Source organism: Anabrus simplex, chromosome 7 (genome assembly GCF_040414725.1).
Source record: "Anabrus simplex isolate iqAnaSimp1 chromosome 7, ASM4041472v1, whole genome shotgun sequence".
Classification (NCBI taxonomy): domain Eukaryota; kingdom Metazoa; phylum Arthropoda; class Insecta; order Orthoptera; family Tettigoniidae; genus Anabrus; species Anabrus simplex.
This window is the reverse complement of record NC_090271.1, coordinates 83239186-83259861: the sequence shown is the minus strand read 5'-3', so window position 1 is coordinate 83259861 and position 20676 is coordinate 83239186. Positions and strand designations below refer to the sequence as shown.

Sequence of the window (20676 nt, the reverse complement as noted above, 5' to 3'; positions counted from 1 at the left end):
GCTTGAACTTCTGGATGATTTTTATTGAGAGCTTTCATCTTTTTCATTAGACTTTTAGATATGTGCCAAACATCAAATTCATGTTCAATATCAGGATACTGTGTTCCCAGTAAACACCGTACTCCTTTGTGTCTATCGGAAAGGAAGAGTTTTATATTACAATTTTCTTCCTGTACAATCTTCCTCATCGCGATTTCACACGCAGCCCTTTCAAGATCACCTTTCACCATCACTCTCTGAACAAGTTCCAAATGAGCTATGCGGCCTGTATTTATATCCATTAGTGAATACACTAAATATTTGGCTGAAAAGCCGGGATAATCATACTGTTTTATTATTATTATTGATATATACAGTCGTATCAGCACACACGTTTTTAAAACATAACCGGTTTTCGGACACTAAGGTCCATCATCAGTGTTAATATTTAAATTTAATTTCACATAAGTGTGTCGTCAAAATGAGTTAAAAATGAGTTTAAAATTGTAGCCCTGTTGACATCAACTGTAAAATGAGAAAAAAGGAACCAAGTGTTAAAATTATGAAATCAATACATGTAATCTTACAATGTTGTTGTAAAAATTATGGACATACCATGTTAAGGCTGGCTTTCCTTCGTGCTCAGGCTGTTGGTCGAGTACTAACGAGCGTTCAGCTTTAGTACGGAACCGCACTGCAAGCACATGATGTTACGTCACCTCAAGGTTACGTAGTGAGCACCTGATGTTTACGTCAACTCAAGATTGTAAACAAGATGTTGCTTGCGGCTGTTTCATTTAAAATTTTATCTGGTTCCCTAGTCTGCGCTAAAAATATCTCAATGTTTTCACGTGTATTTAATTCAAATCCATAATTACCTTTAAAAATTAACTTCATGTCCTTTTCGATCCCTAAACTCATTTTGACGACACACTTATGTGAAATTAAATTTAAATATTAACACTGATGATGGACCTTAGTGTCCGAAAACCGGTTATGTTTTAAAAACGTGTGTGCTGATACGACTGTATATATCAATAATAATAATAAAATAATTATATCAGCACTGTCAAAATGGCTTTGATATTTTATAATGATTATAAATAATCATACTGGCCATCTCCGGCTAACCAAATGGGTTTGGCACTGCTTTTCAAACAATCAATAACATTAGTCCTTTCTTGATCCCAAGCACCCTCCACTATTGGACCAGTTACTCTATGAATAATTCTATCATATACAGTTCGTGACATCATATGTCTTGCAGAATGACCGAAAAGGTTCAAACAGAATGCCAGACAACAATAATGCTGATGATATTAGGACATTTACTTCCGGTTTCTTTCCTTCCATATGTTGAGAATACCAATGGACTTTATTACCACAATCGCAAAGTGATTTTACGCACAACGTAGTCCCTTTAATGTAATGTGAAATGTTTTTCACTTTACTTTTACAAATGTAACAAATTTCAAAGAGTGTGAACAAACTTGTCACTGCTACAAAGAAATATGAACCTGTAATATGTACATCGTCCTGAGTGTGTTCATTATCAGTATCACTAATATAACTTTCACTGTCACTTTCATCTGGTTCATAGTAACTGTTATTCAGCTGTTCTCCCATTACGTCACTGTTCAAGGCTGTGCCGAAAGTTGCAACGTCGAAGTATTTTCTAGCTATTTCACTTCCTAACTCACACTGCATTTCTACACTACATCCGTGTCTGTCTGGTGAAATATTTTCACTCATATCATTCTGAACGTCGTGTACATCATTATCGTTATCACTTTTGCTTAATACTGTGTCAACAAACTTCCTTCGTCTTTTAGCCTCATACCTTTTCGTCCGGCTCTTTTTAGTTTCTGACGAGTACTCCCACAGTGTATTTTGTGAAGCAGCTTCCGTATGAATTAGCATTCCTGCCTGAGAAGTATCTCCATCTGTTGATGCCAGACATCTTATTGAAGGAACAGACCCTAGCTTCATTTTCGAACCTTGCAGCTTCTTTATTTTTAAAATGCACTGAGCACACAGTAGCTCCCTTACCAGGAGAAAAGTGTTTCCTCTTGCAAAATTGTACCCAATTGCTAAACCTTCGAGGCGACTTACTTCGATTTGGAAACCTATGGAAATGTATTTCTTTCTCTCTACACCTTCGGTTTCTACTCGTTGTAATACCAATATAATGGTCCGTTATTGGACATTATAAATTTTCCAGCTAACTCATTCTTGGTTGCCTGCGTTTCGCCCTCATGTGCTAAGTTAGGCTCGTCAGTTGGGACTTGGCACACCACCCAAGACGCAAGGCTAGTGCATACCGTGGAGGCCACTGCATAGGCTATTTGAAGCCACCAGCAGTGCCAATGCACTATGAGAGCTATGTCTCATTTTCTAAAAATAGATGCCTGCCTGGCCATCAAATGATGTAGATGTTGATTCCCATAGGGAACCTAAAATATTTGTCCTGAATGAGTAAATTTATAATACCAATATAATGGTATTGGTATTATAAATTTACTCATTCAGGACAAATATTTTAGTTTCCCTATGGGAATCAACATCTACATCATTCTACTCGTTGTGTTGTTACAGCCGTACACACTACAGGAAGGCATTTCGACAAACAGTCACCGCACTATTATAATAAACAACACTTCAAGTAAATGGAAGAGCGACTGAGCGCGTACTGCTGTAATCAACTGGATGGCTCGCTCAGTGCTTACAGCGCAGTGACATCACAGCTACTCGTGTAAAGACTTCGATTAAAGAGTCAAACAAGATGTTAGGTTTTTCTGAAATTTCATTGAAGTTTAAATTGGTGTTGAAAAATTGGTCCAGATGAATAAAACCGTTTTCTGTAACGTCGAGTAAGGGGCCTTTGTTTATGTTCTTAAGAATCTCACAAGTCCTGATCTATAGTACTGAAACTATGTTTTGAGTCATGAATGTGTTGGCCTATCGCTGAGAACCTATTGTACTTGATGGCATTGACGTGCTCCAAATATCTAATTTAAAACATCTTTTGGTTTGCCCGATATATGAAGAGAAACAGTTATTGCATTTAAAGTGATAGACGCCTGACTTTGCAAAGATGTCGGTTTTGTTTATTGACTTGGAATTGTGCACTATTTCCATGTTTCTATTGTTCTGTATGAAATTTTTGGTATTGTGTTTCTTGAAGACATTGACTATACTGTATATGTTTTCATTAAAGGTGAAGGTGGAATATACGGTGGGGTTTGATCTTTCGTTTGTTAATGTTGACTTTGATCAATGTTTACATTTGTTGATGATTCGTTATATGAATGAGGAGTTGTGTCCATTATATTTGGCGATGAAACGAATAGTGTTCAATTCTTTCTCTAGGTTTTCTTTTGATAACGGTATTTTTAATGCTCGGTCTACCATACTGTAATAGGTGGCGCACTTATGTGTATGCGGATAAGTAGAGTCTATTTCTGATGGTTGTCGCTGTTTGTGTTGGTTTTCTGTAAATTTTGTATTCTAGTGAGGAAGGTAGTCGATTTATAATAAGGTCTAAAAAGTTTATTGATGTATTAGATTTGGACTCCAAGGTGAATTTTACATGGGGATCTATATTGCTTAAGTTATTAAGGGTGGTATTTGCATTTACTATTCTGTCGTCTAGAATAACCAAAGTATCGTTAATCGCCATATGTTCTAGGAAGTCTATATATATATATATATATACAGGGTGAAGCGAAATTTGCGCATTCGGGTGTCGCAGCGCAACTCCCCACATGCCAGCAATAAAAGAATGTCTCTCACAAAAGTTCGTCCTTCGAGTATATCCGGCAGAAAAAGGGTGTTGAAGAGTGGCAACATGGGAACACTGTAACCACATGTAGGGTAACTGCCTCTGTCAGCACATATTATTCGTGCTGTACAGTTGGTGCAGTGGAAAGAGTTTTGGGTTAGCATGCAGGAGGTCGAGGGGTCGATCCTGATTGAAGCGTATGTTTTTTATTTCGTAAATGTAGTCCAGGTGGTATGGTATCTGGCAACTTACTCGTCAACAGCGATTGCAGCGGGTCCTCTAGAAACCATTTGCACTTACATACTACGTTCCTAGAAATGGACGAACAATCGTTTTCATTGCTCAGCTTTGAAAGACGCCCTTTCCACGTCATGGGCGTGAATTTATTCGCACCACTTCGTATACTAGATGCGAAACCTGTTTTCTTTGTATCCTCCTCCAGTGGTCTCATAGATTAGTACCAACTATTATTCTTACCTCGTTCAGGTCCATTACATTTCGTTAGGGCCTTACGTTACTAGTAGGCCTAGCAGAGTGTTGTGTTCAGCAGTACAAAATGTTGTAAATGTAGGATACATGTGACCTAAGGTACAGTGTCTTACTGTATTACAGTATGTAATGTCCGATGGAAATTGCCAAATAAAAAATTGCGCCTCAACCCAGGATCGAACCCTCGACCTCCTGCATGCCAACCCAAAACTATATCCACTGCACCAGCTGTACAACACGGATATTATTTGCTGACAGAGGTACTTACCGTACATGTGGTTACAGTGTTGCCAGATTGCCACTCTTCAATGTCCTTTTTCTACCTGATATACTCGCAGGACGAACTTTTGTGAGAGACATTTGTTTTTATTGCTGGCATGTGAGAAGTCGCACTGCGACACCCAAGTGCGTGAATTTCGCTTCATCCTGTATATCTCTGCTAAAATCCCTGAGTCTGGTGACCCCATAGCCAATCCATCTTGTTGATATATGCATTTATTAAATGTGTAGTAGTTATTATTAACCACTAATTTTAAGACCTTCATGAATCCTGGATCTCGAGTTTGCTTAGGCCACTGTGTGTGTTGAGGCTATTATTATGGATTATGCGGAAGAGTTTTTTAGTATTGATGCTGGAGTCGGACCTTTACCACCCTTAACAAGTTAAACAATATAAACAATATAGATCCCCACATAAAATTCACCTTGGAGTCTGACCCCAGTATCAATACTAAAAAACTATACAGGTCTCTTTGAAGGGATTGTTCAGGCTTTGTGGTACTCCCAGTACTTCTTCATATGCTCCGATCTTCGTGCCCTTTCCTCAGTTCAAAATATGCGTGTTGTTGATTTGTTTCATGTAAGGGTAAAGCGGAGGTTTGTATTCTCGAGTTTTGTATTCAATTTTTATCTTATTTGTGGTTTCTTCTGTTATAAGACATATTTCTTTCAGAACCTCTCTTACTTCTCTGATACATTTACATTCTGTTGTGGTATTTTTTTTTAGACGAGATTGTGTTGTACTAGTTGTTTCAGAAGTCTTGAATCCTGCATCCTCATGGTATGTCCAAAGAATCCCAGTCTCCTCTTACGCATAGTATCTGTAATGGGTTCTAGCTCTTTGTACATGACTTTGTTAGGTATTATCTGCCACTGTCCATCTTTCTGGTATTTTTTGTTGATGCAGGTTCTTCCAATCCTCCTTTCAATTTTCTGAAGTCTGTCAGTCTTTGATTGTTTATTCAGATGAAAAAGTGTTTCTGCTGCATATGTAGCTTCTGGTTTTATAACTGTGTTGCAGTGTTTTATTTTTGCATTTATTGATAAACATTTCTTTTTGTAGATATCCCATGTTAATTTTTGTGCGTTAGCTAATCTCTTAATTCTTGTTTGGATTAAGATTTTTTCGTTTAGGTTATGTGTTATTACTTTTCCAAGATATTTAAATTGAGTTACTGTTTTGATTTTATTACCATTTATGGTAACTTCTTTTAGTTGTGTTGGTTTTTGGGGCATAATTTCTGTTTTTTCAAATGATATTTTGAGGCCAATTTTATTTGCAATGTTTTGAAGTTTTGTTATGTGGGTTTTTGCTTCTTTTATGTCCACTGCTAGTAATGCTAAATTGCCGGCAAAACCCAGGCAGTTTGTTTTGATTTTTCGGCCAATCTTTATTTTTGGAGGACTTTTTCTAAACCATTCCCTCATTACCATTTCTACAGTACATTTAAATAATAGTGGTCAGAGCCTACCTTCCTGCTGTAGTTCAGTTTTAATTTCAAATGACTCTGATGTTTCACCCCTAAACTTCACTTTTGATCTGGTGTTAGTGAGAGTCAATTTTATCATATTTATTAATTTGGGGTATACTCCAAGGTGTCTTAAAATTTTAAACAGAGATTCTCTATGGATGCAATCGTAAGCTTTCTTGAAATCTACAAATGTTATCACCATATCTTCTGTTATAGTCTATTATCAACTTAAGAATCATGATCTGATCAGGACAGCTCCTCCACAGTATGAAACCTCCTTGATATTCTCCTAGTTCTTTCTCAAGTTGTAAACTTATCCTATTAAGGATGATTATTGAAAATATTTTGAGTGTTATGTCTAGGTGTGAGATTCCGCTGTAATTATTAGGGTCGGTTTTGTCTCCTTTCTTGTGCAGTGGGTGAATAAGGGCTGCTTAGTGTTCTAGCAGTTCTTCTTTAATCCAGATAGAGACAAGTTGTTGATGGAGGGCAACTTTTGCTGATCTTCCTGCATATTTCCAGATTTCTGCAAAGGTCTGATCTTCTCCTGGCGCTTTGTAGTTTTTAAACGTATTCAGTGCTTGGTAGACTTCCTTTGTTGTGGTGGGATTGATGTTCTCTGGTGGTGTTTTTATTGGGGTTTAGTGTCCAAATGAAGGAGTTCTGTAGGTGCCTCACAATTTAGAAGCTTGTTGAAATATTTAGCCAGAATTTCTGCATTGTCTTTATTGTTATGAGCCAGCTTACCATTTTCATCCTTCATCAGTAGGGCCGGGGGTTCATATCTTTGAAGCTGTTTTCTGAAGGTTTTGTAGTAGTCCCTTGATTGAGTTTTGTTGAATTCTTCCTCAGTTAATTACAGTGTGTCCTTATGATGCTGTCTTTTTGTTCTTCTTAAGACTTGGGTAGTTTCTTTTCTCTGTTTTACTAGATTTTGATAGGATATTTCCAATTTTTGGGTCTGATGTAATAGCCATGCCTGATGTCTTTTCTCCACTGTTTCATCACATTCTCTGTTCCACCATTGGTGTTTTTTACGTGGTTTAATTGGAGCCAGGTCTTCTGCAATTTCTTTAAGGTTGTGTACTAAGTCTTCAAGTTTATCTGTGACTTATTTTTTCAGTTGCTTTTTGGCAATTTTCATTGTTGATTATTCTCCGGACCACCTTTTGAGCAGACTAAAGCGGAAGTGAGTGTATAGACCAGGGGCTGGCGCGGGCGACAGGGGCAGCGACTACGGTGTTGTCACACAGCAGGTGAGGGGGCAAGGGGGTGCGCTACTCAGAGCGAGTTTTGGCAATGGTGCAGTCAATGTGGAGCTGCCATACTTACTCACTCAGTGGATGTCCTGAACACGTCAAAGGCTTTAATATTACGTGGGTGCAGTTTCAATCATAGTCTGTTTAAAACAACAGTCAGAGAATTTTATCAGTGTGCTTCGCTTTTACAAAAATAGTGTATGTGCGTATTGTGTGCTAATTCATAATTCTTGTAGTCTCTTGTACGTTTGTAGGTTTCTTCTTACTCGTTATTGGATATTATTGTGCGATGAATCCGAACAAAAATTCACCAGACTGTTATCAGTTGAAGAAGAAACGCAAGATTTTTACTTCCGGCGAGAGAAATATGATTCTGTCTGTTTATAAGCATTTCCGAGCAATTAGTATTGACGGCGGGATTAGTTTACCTCATGTGCTGACCCCGGTTCTGATTCCAACTTGTACAGCCACTCGATAGTGACGCAGATTAATTACTGCGGCACAAGGTAAGCTGACGCTGAAACCTCCTGCATGATAGTAATAATAATAATAATATGTAATAACTAATTTATTGAAATTGTACTGGACAATGCGGAGGTGGGACAGGTTTTCGCCTGGATCCCCAACTTCATCTGTCAGTTTCAAGTTAATTCCAGTACGAGTAGGCCCATACATAATCCTCACTTCTCTCGCTTTTTCATAAATTGCCCGTGAGTAGCAGCTCATTTCAATCAGAAATCAGGCTATATATTTAGATAATAATAGTGAATAATAAATAATAAAATATTATATATATATATATATATACTGTATATTGATAATAATAATAATAATAATAATAATAATAATAATAATAATTTAATGAATGTAATGCTTACTGTTTATGTCAAAAGAATTCGTTCGCAGTGCTTTAAGCGTAAAATTGTAGTTAGTACATTAAAATTGTGAAAGCCTCCATGGCTCGGGTGGCAGCGCGTCGGCCTCTCAACGCTGGGTTCTGTGGTTCAAATCCCGGTCACTCCATGTGAGATTTGTGCTGGACAAAACGGAGGCAGGACAGGTTTTTTTCTCCGGGTACTCCGGTTTTCCCTGTCATCTTTCATTCCAACATCACTCTCCAGTATCATTTAATTTCATCTGTCAGTCATTAATCATTGCCCCAGAGGAGTGAAACAGGCTTCGGCAGCCGGCTCAATTCCTGTCCTCGCCGCAACATGGGGCTTAATTTATTCCGTCCCTGACCCGGTCATTGACTGGAAAACAGATTGTAGGTTTTCACATTTAAAATGTAATTCAGTAAATTAATTGTTTAAAGATGTAAGCCGTTAAAAAAATGTATGGTATTCTAACACGCATACGTTAATGTATTAATTATTTTAAATTCATTCGAGGTTCAATCCGTGAGCTGTGCTGTATTATATAGGTGTAGTACTACTTTGAATCGCGCGCCGGCTCATTTGGCAACCACGGCAAATGTGACGAGACAATGACGTCACTTCCGCTTTAGTCTGCTCAAAAGGTGGTCCGGAGAATAGCTGGGTAGGATCTATTTTTCTTTTAGTTTTAGGGGCATGCTTTTATAGTCTCCTCTCGGGAGTGAGCTTAATTTTTATTTTAACTATGTAGTGATCTGAACCAGTGTCTATTCCTCAGAGGACTTTGACGTTATAGATCTCTTTGTGGCGGTATTTGTTCGTGCAGATGTGATCAAGTTGCCATTCTCCTTTAGTGTAGTCAGGGTGTTTCCATGTTTTGAGTTTTTGAGGTTTTCTCTTAAAACATGTAGATTTTGAGAGTAAGTTATGGTTTCTACACAGGTCAACTAGTCTCTCTCCATTTTTATTTGTTTTCTTGTGTGCTGGCCGTTTTCCGATTATGTCACAGTATTTTCTTTCTCTGCCTAGTTGAGCGTTGAAGTTGCCTATTAATAATTTTACATGGTGTTTGGGGGATATTATCTATGGTCTGGTCCAATAGGTCCCAAAATTCTTCTGTTTCCTCATGGTCTTTTGAGGAGTTGTTTTTATCATTAGTGGGAGCATGGGCATTTATGATAGTATAGATTTTATTAGATGCCTTTAAGGTGAGCGTTGAGAGTCGTGTAGACTGTGATTTGAATTCTTGAACTGAGTTTATTATTTTAAAGCTGACCAAAAATCCTGTTCCAATTTGTGGGACATTCTTCATCACTATCTTCCCTGGTATACCTTTATAAAGTCTGTACCTTGACTTTTGCTGATGCTTCCTGCATATTTCCAGATTTCTGCAAAGGTCTGATCTTCTCCTGGCACTTTGTAGTTTTTTAATTTATTCAGTGCTTGATAGACTTCCTTTATTGTGGTGGGATTGATGTTCTCTGGTGGTGTTTTTATTGGGGTGTTGGTGTGTGTAGAGAAGTAGGTTATCTGCTTTGGTTTGATTCATGACTTTGTCTCATTGGTGTATGTGGTACTGGGGTATTTCCATGTCTCTGACTTCATGGTATCTTTTAAGTGGCAGCCCACCGTTTACGAATGCTGCCTTCTTTGACCTCTTAGTTCAGCCGGTGGAGTATTTCTTAAAAGCCCTTCCATGGTTGACTGTCAAGGTGTCACCTGTATGGGACTAGGTCCCAAATTACAACTCTGGATGTGATCCAGTAAGGTGATATTAAGGCCGCTCCTCTGGAGTGCAGAAGCCTATGCAGCCGCCCCTAAGCTGGACAACAGACGCTCCATAATGTATTCCAGTGGCATTTCCTCCACTGTGGGGACCATCACCCCACCTGAAGGGGCTCATTCGCCCGAAGCCGTTGACCCCCTTAGGGAGTCAGGTTATTTCCCACCGCCCAACAGAATTTTTAGATTATGTCATAGCTAAACAGGTACCCGTTTTGGTATTGAGGCAATGATTAGACTGATGATGCTCTTTAAAAGGGGTGAAACATGTCCCATGTTCATAGTTTAATGAGGAAAGAACATTAATCTTATGATTGATTGTATTGAATAGGTGGAAAATAACACACAATAAAATTTTACACATTTAAAAGAAGTTACTTTCAATCCGGATTTAAAAAGACAATGAATTTTATAACTTGCAATATACAGGGTGGTCAGAAACAACGTGAACTGGGTATATGAGTATTATAGGGTTGGTCATACTGATAAATAATTGGAAAAAATTAGATATCTTGCACTGTTGTTATTTTATCAGCTGCTGAAGTTAGCCAAGCAGATCGCTTCACGGGCGACTTCAGATGGGCTTTGCGAGGCGGTGTTGCTAAATCTGCACGTGGCTTATGACCGGCTTGAGAGCGCCAGTGGAAGAAATAAATTCTCCAGGGGAGGAACTTAAACAAGGACTTCCCTGCTGATAGGCTCGGCCCACAGCAAGCGCACGCTACTGTGGCATTGACTAAAACCCACGGTGTGTTAGTGTTTGATGCTCATTTCTCAGCCTGGCTCTCCAGACCAACACCCCCCTACTCCTCCTCCTCCTATAAAGTACTCTACACATGACCCTATCTGGATCCAATCTGCTGGGTAGTTGGCGCGGTAGATTGGGTGCTTTTCTCCACACGACATCTGCTGGGCCCAATCTACAGTAGGCTGGCTGGCTCGGTCGCTCTGCTCTGAAAACACATGTGATCATCGCTCCTTCATTTTCTAAGTTTCAAAAAATAGGAATTGCATTGACTTGTCACTGAAATTGATATGAAAGAGAAAATATTGGGCTAACTAGTAGTTATTATAGAGAAAAGAATTTAGTCATACAAATATTATTATAAAAACTAGAAGCATTTGATTTTAGAAACTTTCTACGAATGGATATTGATACTTTCAGTGAACTGCTCGATTGGTGGCCCCTTTAATAAAGAAAGAAGACAGTGTAATATGGAAAAGTGAATGTTCAAGAATGACTTTAAGACTTTAGATTTTTAGCAACCTGAGCGAGGTATGAAGATTTGCAATTTAGTGCAGCCATGTCACCACATGTTTTTCTTTTTTTAAATAGGGGTGGTCGTGTCCTCATCAACCAGTTTATATTTATCTCGTCAAATTTCTAACATTTGATTGCACATATCACTGTTGAGATAATTGGAACTTGAAATATCCCATAGACAGGACATATCATTGTATAGTTTCATAATCTACTTCCATACATCTTTCTCCTTTTCCAACAGTATCAATTGTAATAATATACTAATTAATTGACATAATCTACTCACTGCACTCAATTAATACGTAACACATGCTAGGCTGCCGCAAGGCAGCTGATGACAAACTGGCCTGATTTGTATAACCATCCTACACACGATCCAACTTGCAGAATGTCGCAATCGTGAGTTGGGAGATAGTGTGGTTGGCCCGACAAGCCTACACACCACCCAGTCTGCAAACACCTTGCAGATCCGGCCCAGCAGATTGGGCTGTGTGTAGAGATTTTAACTAGAACCCAACAGTTTTAGATTAACTAAGTCTAAACTAAAAAGAAATGGCTTCCACTATAACTAAATAGATATTAAAACAAATTACCTGGGATCTGCAGATGATTTAGCTCTCTTAACCTGTGACCTGGAAGAAGTTCGTGATCAGATCACCAGTCTCCAAAAAATTGCCCTAAAAATAGGATTACAAATATCCTTCAAGAAAACTGAGATCATGCTCATGAAACACCTGAGAATAAATAAAGTTCTTATAAATTATCAAACATTAACATAGTTCTACAATTTATATATCTTGGTGAAATCATCACACACACATTAAACGAGAAAGAAGTATAAACAGAACTAACAAAATGGAAGAAAGCCCGGTTTCTAACGTGCTCAACATATAATAAGAAATGCCTATACGTATTATTCAAGCTTTAGCATTCAATGTGAATGTAAAATTTCCAATGTGCCTTTGTTACAAATGGTAAATGTATTACAGTTTCTTTCCATATTTCATATTTTTGTTTCAAACTTTTGTCAGAAGAACTGCTTCATTGATTCAAATTGAGAGGGGTTTTCTCTGGTCTGGTCACAAAACAATTTGGAACAAAAGACTAGACTGCTATACTCATAGAATTATGCCTCTTTATACCGTCCATAACTTCAAATGGCAGTGTAGTTTTTTTTGTTTTTGTTTTTTTAATGTTTCTTTCAAATACAATGAATGATGTTGTTTCAGCATACTATACAACTTGGAGTTTGGTCGTGTGATAGACTCTGTACGAGCTCATGAAGATGCTGTGTCATGCCTAGTCTGGGGCCACAAAACACAAGTCCTTGTGTCGGGCTCATGGGACTGCTCCGTACGAATCTGGGAAGGTGTGAGTGATGGACGAAAGATTAAACCTGCCACTGCTCTAATTGCCCAATTGGACCATGATGCTCACATAACCAGCCTAGCATTAAATGGGTAAATCTCCTTGAAATAATGCTATTCATTGCTTTGTAAGATATTGTAAGATGAGCTGAAAATCCTTATCACATCCAGCACTCCCATTCTGGACCTCATGCATATCATATATGTACACTACTGCTGTGCTAACAAGCCTGCTTCGAGACAAACACAAATTTTGTATAACCTGCCTAGCACTAAATGGCTAAGATCTCCTTAAAAACTACTTGTGTAAGGCTCCTTGCTTTCATCTTTCCTATCAAACTCTTGTTCTTTTCCAACCCTGACAGTATTAGGTTTGAAAGGTATAGGGAGTCTTTCATTTTCATGCCCTTCGTGGTCCTTGCCTCTTCGGTGAAGTGATAATTATAACATTTCTTGTTATTTACATGTCCGCATTGAACTGGGAAATGCTGTTCTTGATATTATCTTAAAGGACTTTGTGTTCGTTTCCACCTCATTAGGATTGCTTCATTGAACAACACTGTCAAAGGGACACTGCAGATTTTATGGAACTTATTTTTACTACGATACTATGTGAAGTTTTACAAGTGCGATTAATTAAGCACAAATAGTTTTCAAGACTATTTCTATTTTATACTCTGTTTTTTACTTTGAATTCACTTTATATTATAATTGAGCAAACCGGTTTGCATGTGTTTTTATTAGTTTGTTGCATAAGACCTACAAATCTTCGACTTGTTGAAAATAAGGATGGACAAATGGACACCATACATTTTAACACAGTTTCATTGTTATTAATATGATTTTTAAATGTGATGAAGTTAATGTTGATAAACTTATATGATTGCCAATTTTTCTAAAAACCCCTGTTCAGCTGATGACACAGTATAGCATCGAAACTAGTACTGAATGAAACCTAATATGTTGTAATCACATCTACGCAACAAAATTGTAAGGTATTGAATAAGGTGGACCCAAAAACTTTTAATAAAACGTTAATAAATCCATCAAAAGAGATGAAACAAATTAGTGCAGTAAAGAACAAAAACATTCCTCCGCTCACCTTATCTGATAAAATGATTCCATATGAAAACTCTGTAAGGGCTGATGACTTAGATATTAGGCCCTTTTAAACAACAAGCATCAAAACTCTGTAAGAAATCTTGGTGTAATTATAGGGTCTTAACTGGGGAGAGCAATATACCAATGTCTTCAGAAAGAAGAGCCACCAAGTTGTCCATGTTTTAGTATCCTTCCATTGAATGTCTACAAACACAAAATATTCTTTCAATTCTTCTCTGTGTTTAGCCAACATAAGAGGAGTGTTGCATACTCAACATCAAAATCAAGACATTAATTTGCACCTCTAATAGTGATGTGAATAATGTGAATAGAGCAGTCTGATTTCAGAATTCTTTCATGTGAATTGAGGAGAATCTTAGAAACAGAATGGCATTTTTCTTAATTTACTTAGGTATTGCCTGCATTTTGGGCTGATATTTTATTTAATGATAAACGATTTTCTTATACAACAGTCACAACACATCTGTGAATAGAATCAGCAGTTTTGTAGAAGTTCAACAGTTTATTTGCAACACCTCTTGTAGGTGTGAAATATCTCATGTATAGAAGGAACATTTTGCAATTGCCTTTGTTGGTAACATTAGTTGAAACTGAAAGGAAGTATTTTTGAGAGTTCAGTTCACATTTTGGCCCCAAATAATTTTCACCAAACATTCTCCCTTTGTTCTACCTCACAAAATCCTCAAAATCTCCAAAAATTTGTGCTATTAATTTACCAGAATTGGAAACAAATTCTTGTTCGCTGTTCGTTCCCTAGAGTGCACTGTTGGCACCAAATTTCTTAAGACAGCCGATAACACCAGACATGTCATTTTTACCTGAAACCTTAGCATAGGAAAAAATTATTATGGTAAAAGGTTATTGTGAGCGTATTGTTTGCCATTATATGTATGTTATCAAACTCCAGTGCCTTTCTGAATTTAGAAGCTTAGTAAGCTTTTTGTTGCTGTTGCTGTTTTCTTGAAAATCATTGAGCTTTTATCATGTTTTAGTGTTTGTTTTTTTTTTTTTTTTTTTTGTTTTTTTGTTTTTTTTTTGTTTGTTTTTTTTTGTTTTTTTTTTACATGAGTGAGAGAAAAAGTAGACATTTACATTCTAGTTAAATAAGTGTTTTATTGAATGATATATTGACTCTGATGACTTTGATTTTGTTCTTATGAATTGTGACCAAAAAAGAACCTGCCCTACATATTTGGGAATGTTTCAAGAAATATCACCAAACAAACTAACTCCATGGCAGTACAGCCCCGATGGACTTTGTCCTACCAAACAGTCGCTGCTTAGCCCAAAGGGTACAGGTTACAAGGTAAAGCATGGTCACCGTGACGAATCCTCTTGGCTGTTATTCTTGGTTTTCTAGATTGGGCCACTATCTCACCATCAGATAGCTATTCAATTGTTATCACTTAGGCTAAGTGGGCCTCAAATCAGTACTCTGATCCTTGTAAAAATCCGTGATGTGGTCAGGAATCAAACCCTTGTGACCTCTGGGAGGTTCACTATCCCTTGACCACAGGGCTAGCAAGAAACATCACCCTCTAGTGAAATACAGACCGTAGAGACCTTACATGACCCAAGGAAGTGTGATTGTAAAGGTGATGGTGGTTGCTTTATATATATATGCAGTTAGTTTTTTTCTGTAGTAAATTGTGAAGAAAAGTGATTTGATGGTCTAACAGTTAAGTTGTAAAATTGACTTAGGGTGCTTAGGTTAACAGTTTTAACTGTACATAAATAATTACTCATTCTGGACGAATGAATCAATGAATTTACCACATCTTTCAGGGACAACAAGAAGTTGATCTCAGGAACTCAGGATGGTGATCTCTTTCTTTGGTCCATGGAATCTCATTCACTGATCCAGCAACTACCAGGTAACATTCATTTCATTGTTCCACTCTTCACTCTTCTCTGACCTTTCTTATCCACAATAAGAAGTATCCCAAATATTTGCCTCTTCCTCGAATATTACTAATTTATAACAAATTCTGTTTAATCTGTACTTCACTTAGCCAATTTTATTATCATCGTTCTATAAGCTTGATTGATATAACGCCATTTATTAAATGTTAGGTTTTTTTTGTTTTTTGTTTTTTTCCAATTCTTTGCCAGGGAATACCTGGCCTGTCATTGGAAATGGAACTCAATCACACGCAAAGTCCGAGGCTTGCTAAAAGCGCTAGTAAACTCGTGTTCCCATCCTGAGGTAGTGCAGCTCTTTTCAGGCACACTCCCAATGGAGGTGAGCTGCATGTACCATTTTAACCACATATCAGTCCTCCTGTCATTCTTAAATTTCTGGCAGTACCAGGAATCAAACCCGGGCCACCAAGGATGACAGCTAATAGTGTCATCTGTTACAGTACGGAAGCAGATGCTAAAAGCACTGCAAATGCCATACAGCATCTATGAGACACCATGCTAGCCTTATTAACACACAGTTGTAGGAAGATTTTAACTTCAGTTGTTTAGGGATTCAACAATGTGGTCTCCTAAGCAAAATTAAAGCTAAAAATTTATTCATGTTACCCACTCTTACATTAACTGATATCCCGATGCTCTGCACAGCTTATTAGGTCTCTCAACCATTGCCTGTGGTTACGAATTGAGAATGTGACTACTGGAACCCATATATGGTCCCAGTCAATAACACCAGATGATATAATATTAAAAAGAAAGATAAAGCTAGGCTTAAATTGAAGTACTAGATATTTCAGAAGTAATAATCTTGGAAATATTTTGCTAAACAGTAAATGTCAGGAAATAATTTCCAAAAATGTTCAAAGTAGAAACTAAAAGCAGTAATCCATAGCATCATAGTTAGATAAGTAAATTTGACCAGACATTATTCACAACCTAGAATTAACAGATGTTAACAAATCTTCAACAAAATTTGGAACACTAGAGATACTTTCCCTGATGAATGAAGGGAAACCATAATTGTTCCCATGCTGAAATCAAAGAATCTTGCAAGTTAAATTCTTACCAGCCAAGAACATTGACATGTTTACTAAGCACGCATCCAGGAAAAGATGACACTAGTGAGATGTGGTAGGTATCTAGAAACCCAATATTGAGGTGAGGAACAATAACCACCAGAGTTTCAACACAATCAAGCAGTGACGTACTGTCTGATTAAAAAATTCAAAATAACAACTAACTAACAGGAAAGTGTGTTAGCAATTGTGTAGACATTGGAAGAGCCTACCTACATATTACTCTGTCGTCATCATTGGCTGCTACTCATGTCTGAGTGTCCATTTCATACACAGTTTGTTTTATGTGTAGACAAGACTCTGTTGGAAACCTTAGAATTAACCTGGGAAAAGTAAGGTGGGGTGCAACCACATCCCAGTACATTTTACTTCTCATCTGCTTTGAAGCTGTTAGAATTTAATTTTTTGTATTTTTAAAAATCATCGTCTTCTCTGAGGATAGGAATTGTACCAGATCCCGAAGCCTGTCGCACTCCTCTGGTGTAATGATTAATGAATGACAGATGAAATGAAATTATATTGGAGAGTGTTGCTGGAATGAATTATGACAGAGAAAATCTGAGTACCTGGAGAAAAATCTGTCCTACCTCTGCTTTGTGCAGCACAAATCTCACATGGAGTAGCCAGGATTTCAACCACGGAACCCAGCGGTGAGAGGCCGGCACACTGCCGCCTGAGCCACAGACCGCTAGATGGGGGGCTTCTTTCATTCCATTCCTGACCCGGTCGAATGACGGGAAACAGGCTGTGGATTTTCATATTCATCTTCCCTGACTTTGTTTGTCTGGATCGTAAGTTATCAATGCCACTGTGACCATGGTACTTATACCTGTTGTGTGATTTCAATCAGCTGTTAAATATGAAAGAAAATGTCTGGACTGTATATAATATACATATGCATAAGCTTATTAAGTGAAATGGTGTACTTTTTAATAATTCAGTTATGATATACCGGTATTTAATTGCTAGCAGGTGCCCGCGGCTTCACCCGTGTTTATAAATTCATCCGCCTTAGATGTTTCTAATTTATTTAATAAAAAAGCCAGGCTGCGTGGCTCAGACAGTTGAGGCACTGGCCTTCTGACCCCAACTTGGCAGGTTCGATCCTGGCTCAGACCGGTGGTATTTGAAGGTGCTCGAATACGTCACCCTTGTATCGTGAGATTTATTGGCACGTAAAAGAACTCCTATGGGACTAAATTTTGGCACCTCAATGTCTCCAAAACCTGTAAAAGTAGTTAATGGGATCTATAAACAAATAACATTATTATTTCAAAACAAAAGAAAAAAATGCCTTTCCATCTCTTCAAGAACCCACGTACAGTTCACTTTGGGAGAAGCACCATTTCCAAAGATTGAGTCCTACAACTTTAAGTGTGCCTTGTACCTTTTTGATGCACATAGCGAAACTCAAAACAAACGGGGAACTGCAGACATACAAATTGAAACGGTATATATCCAAAGGGATGATTCTAATATGACATGTCCAGTCATGATGGTGGCTCCAACAATATTCTACATCAGTTTCTTAACTGAAAGTCATGTTCTGTTGCAGGACTCATATAGATAATCGGTGCCACAATCGTCCGCTTGAAAATGTTCGAGGGTACTCCAGGTGACTCGACTCCAAGTTGTTCAAAAGCTCTGTCATGTAGTTGACAGCCTCATCTGTATTACATGTCATGTCGATAGACTTGTAAATTTGTAGAACACCAGGTAGTTCTTATAACAGCCACTTCATTTCTTGGAGCAAGAATTGAAATGCTGTGCCCACGTATGTTAAAAATGTCAGATCTCTGTAGATTTGGTTGGGCATCGCACAGATACACACAGACAAACAATTCCAGTTATCACAGACTGAACAAAAATGGCTTCCTATGCCATGGACTTAAAATGGCACCTTGACTGTTATGTATTATGATTTCTTTTTTTTACAATTGGTTTTATGTCGCACCAACACAGATAGGTCTTTCAGTGACAATGGGATAGGAAAGGGCTAGGAGTTGGAAGGAAGTGGCCATGGCCTTAATTAAGGTACAGCCCCAGCATTTGCTTGGTGTGAAAATGGGAAACCACGGAAAACCATCTTCAGGGCTGCCAACAGTGGGGTCCGAACCCACTACCTCCCGAATGCATGCTCACAGCTGTGCGCACCTTACCGCATGGCCAACTCGCTCAGTTTTCTATTCCTTGTTGATGTATTTTATAACTTATATGTTTCCTCTAAATAAAATAATAAAATAAGAGATTGAGTTAGTTGAAAGCAAATACGGTTCACGTTTTATTGCTGGTATAGTGAAATTCTCATATTCCCCAACATTTTTAGTGAATAAAATAAATATCAGGTAAATAAGAAGTATGAAAAATAAATTGATTAAAAGTGAGGTAAATAAGATAAAAAGAAATTAATCAATAAAAGTGTTTATCCAGCCCTTATCCTGTTTCTCTACGGGGTCGGGCATGAAGTGAGATGAATCTGTCGTGGCAGGTTTTTATGACTGGATGCCCTTCCTGACGTCAACCTCATCGAAGAAATTGAGATAAAATGGATGACGAGATATATGATAGTAGGAAGGGAGAGAGTGAAACCCAGCGCCAGCACATAGCCTACTCCTGTCGAATAGCACCAAGGGGACTTCTCAAGGCTTAACGTCTCCATTCAATGGACGAATCACCATCAACAGCGTCATATGCCTTTACTCCATTTGAGCACTGTGGAGAGGTTTGGAATTTAATCCAGGCTTTTGGCACGCAATCTAGTTATTAGAAATTGTATACCACCACCTTCCCTACCCTGCCGGCCAACATTCTGATGGTGAAAATTGTTTCGACCAGTGGGACTCGAACCTGCTAAACATGGTATCAGACAGTTTAGACTTACACGCCTTAACAATCATGGCTACCAGGCAGGCTAAATGATTAAAAGTAATATCAATAATTAATGAAAACAAGTCTTTCTTTACCTGTATAAAAATTCATCTAACAATGTGTCTATGTTAAACATCAATTAACAGCCTGTGAGTAACAGAGCCCTGTTTTCTCACAGGTTGTTAAATCATGTAGTTAATATGGATCTAACAGAACCCAAAAATGGCCAAGTTCATTAATACTCTATGTTAAAAATTTCAGATCTCTGCATGCCATAGATCTGACTGGGCATCATACACATAGACAATTACTTCTGGATATTGTGGACTGACTGTGGCTCTTTGTGTTTGGGACCAAAAATGGCTTCCTACACCATGGACTGAAAATGGCTCCTTGACTTGTATTACCTATCTTACATATGTTGCCTAGCAACAGTGAATCTATACATTTAATCTTTGTGACAGCACGATGGATTGTCATATCCCTACACACATTTTCCAACGGTTTTCCATTCATAACTCACCGACAACAGAGAATTAAAGAGACTATGAAGGACGTGCAGATTGGAAAGAAATAAGAGTTAGAAATGGCTGTGGAAGTAAGAAGAAATTGAAGGAACTTACTAGAAAATTGAATCTAGCAAAGAAGGCAGCTAAGGATAATATGATGGCAAGCATAATGGGCAGTCATACAAATTTTAGTGAAAAATGAAAGGGTATGCATAGGTATTTTAAGGCAGAAACGGTTCCAAGAAGGACATTCCAGGAATAATTAATGAATAAGGGAAGTGTGTTTGTGAGGATCTTCAAAAGGCAGAAATATTCAGTCAGCAGTATGTAAAGATTGTTGGTTACAAGGATAATGTCCAGATAGATGAGGTGACTAATCCTAAAGAAGTAAAATTTACCTGTGATAACAATGCCATTTAACCGGGCGAGTTGGCCGTGCGCGTAGAGGCGCGCGGCTGTGAGCTTGCATTCGGGAGATAGTAGGTTCGAATCCCACTGTCGGCAGGCCTGAAAATGGTTTTCCGTGGTTTCCCATTTTCACACCAGGCAAATGCTGGGGCTGTACCTTAATTAAGGCCACGGCCACTTCCTTCCAACTCCTAGGCCTTTCCTATCCCATCGTCGCCATAAGACC

General features: G+C 38.0%; 1 protein-coding gene across 3 annotated transcripts in view; it reads left to right on the top strand.

Annotated features, from left to right (window-relative positions):
- The window catches only part of LOC136877277 (protein FAN), a 320909-nt gene that overhangs the window by 281879 nt on the left and 18354 nt on the right, over positions 1 to 20676 (top strand). For 2 of the 3 annotated variants that reach the window (XM_067151194.2, XM_067151192.2), the window contains 2 exons: positions 12410 to 12640; positions 15455 to 15543. In XM_067151194.2, the coding sequence (XP_067007295.2) occupies positions 12410 to 12640; positions 15455 to 15543 (320 nt within the window). The remainder of the gene's footprint in view (positions 1 to 12409; positions 12641 to 15454; positions 15544 to 20676) is intronic. The other variant, XM_067151193.2, reaches the window with a different exon arrangement.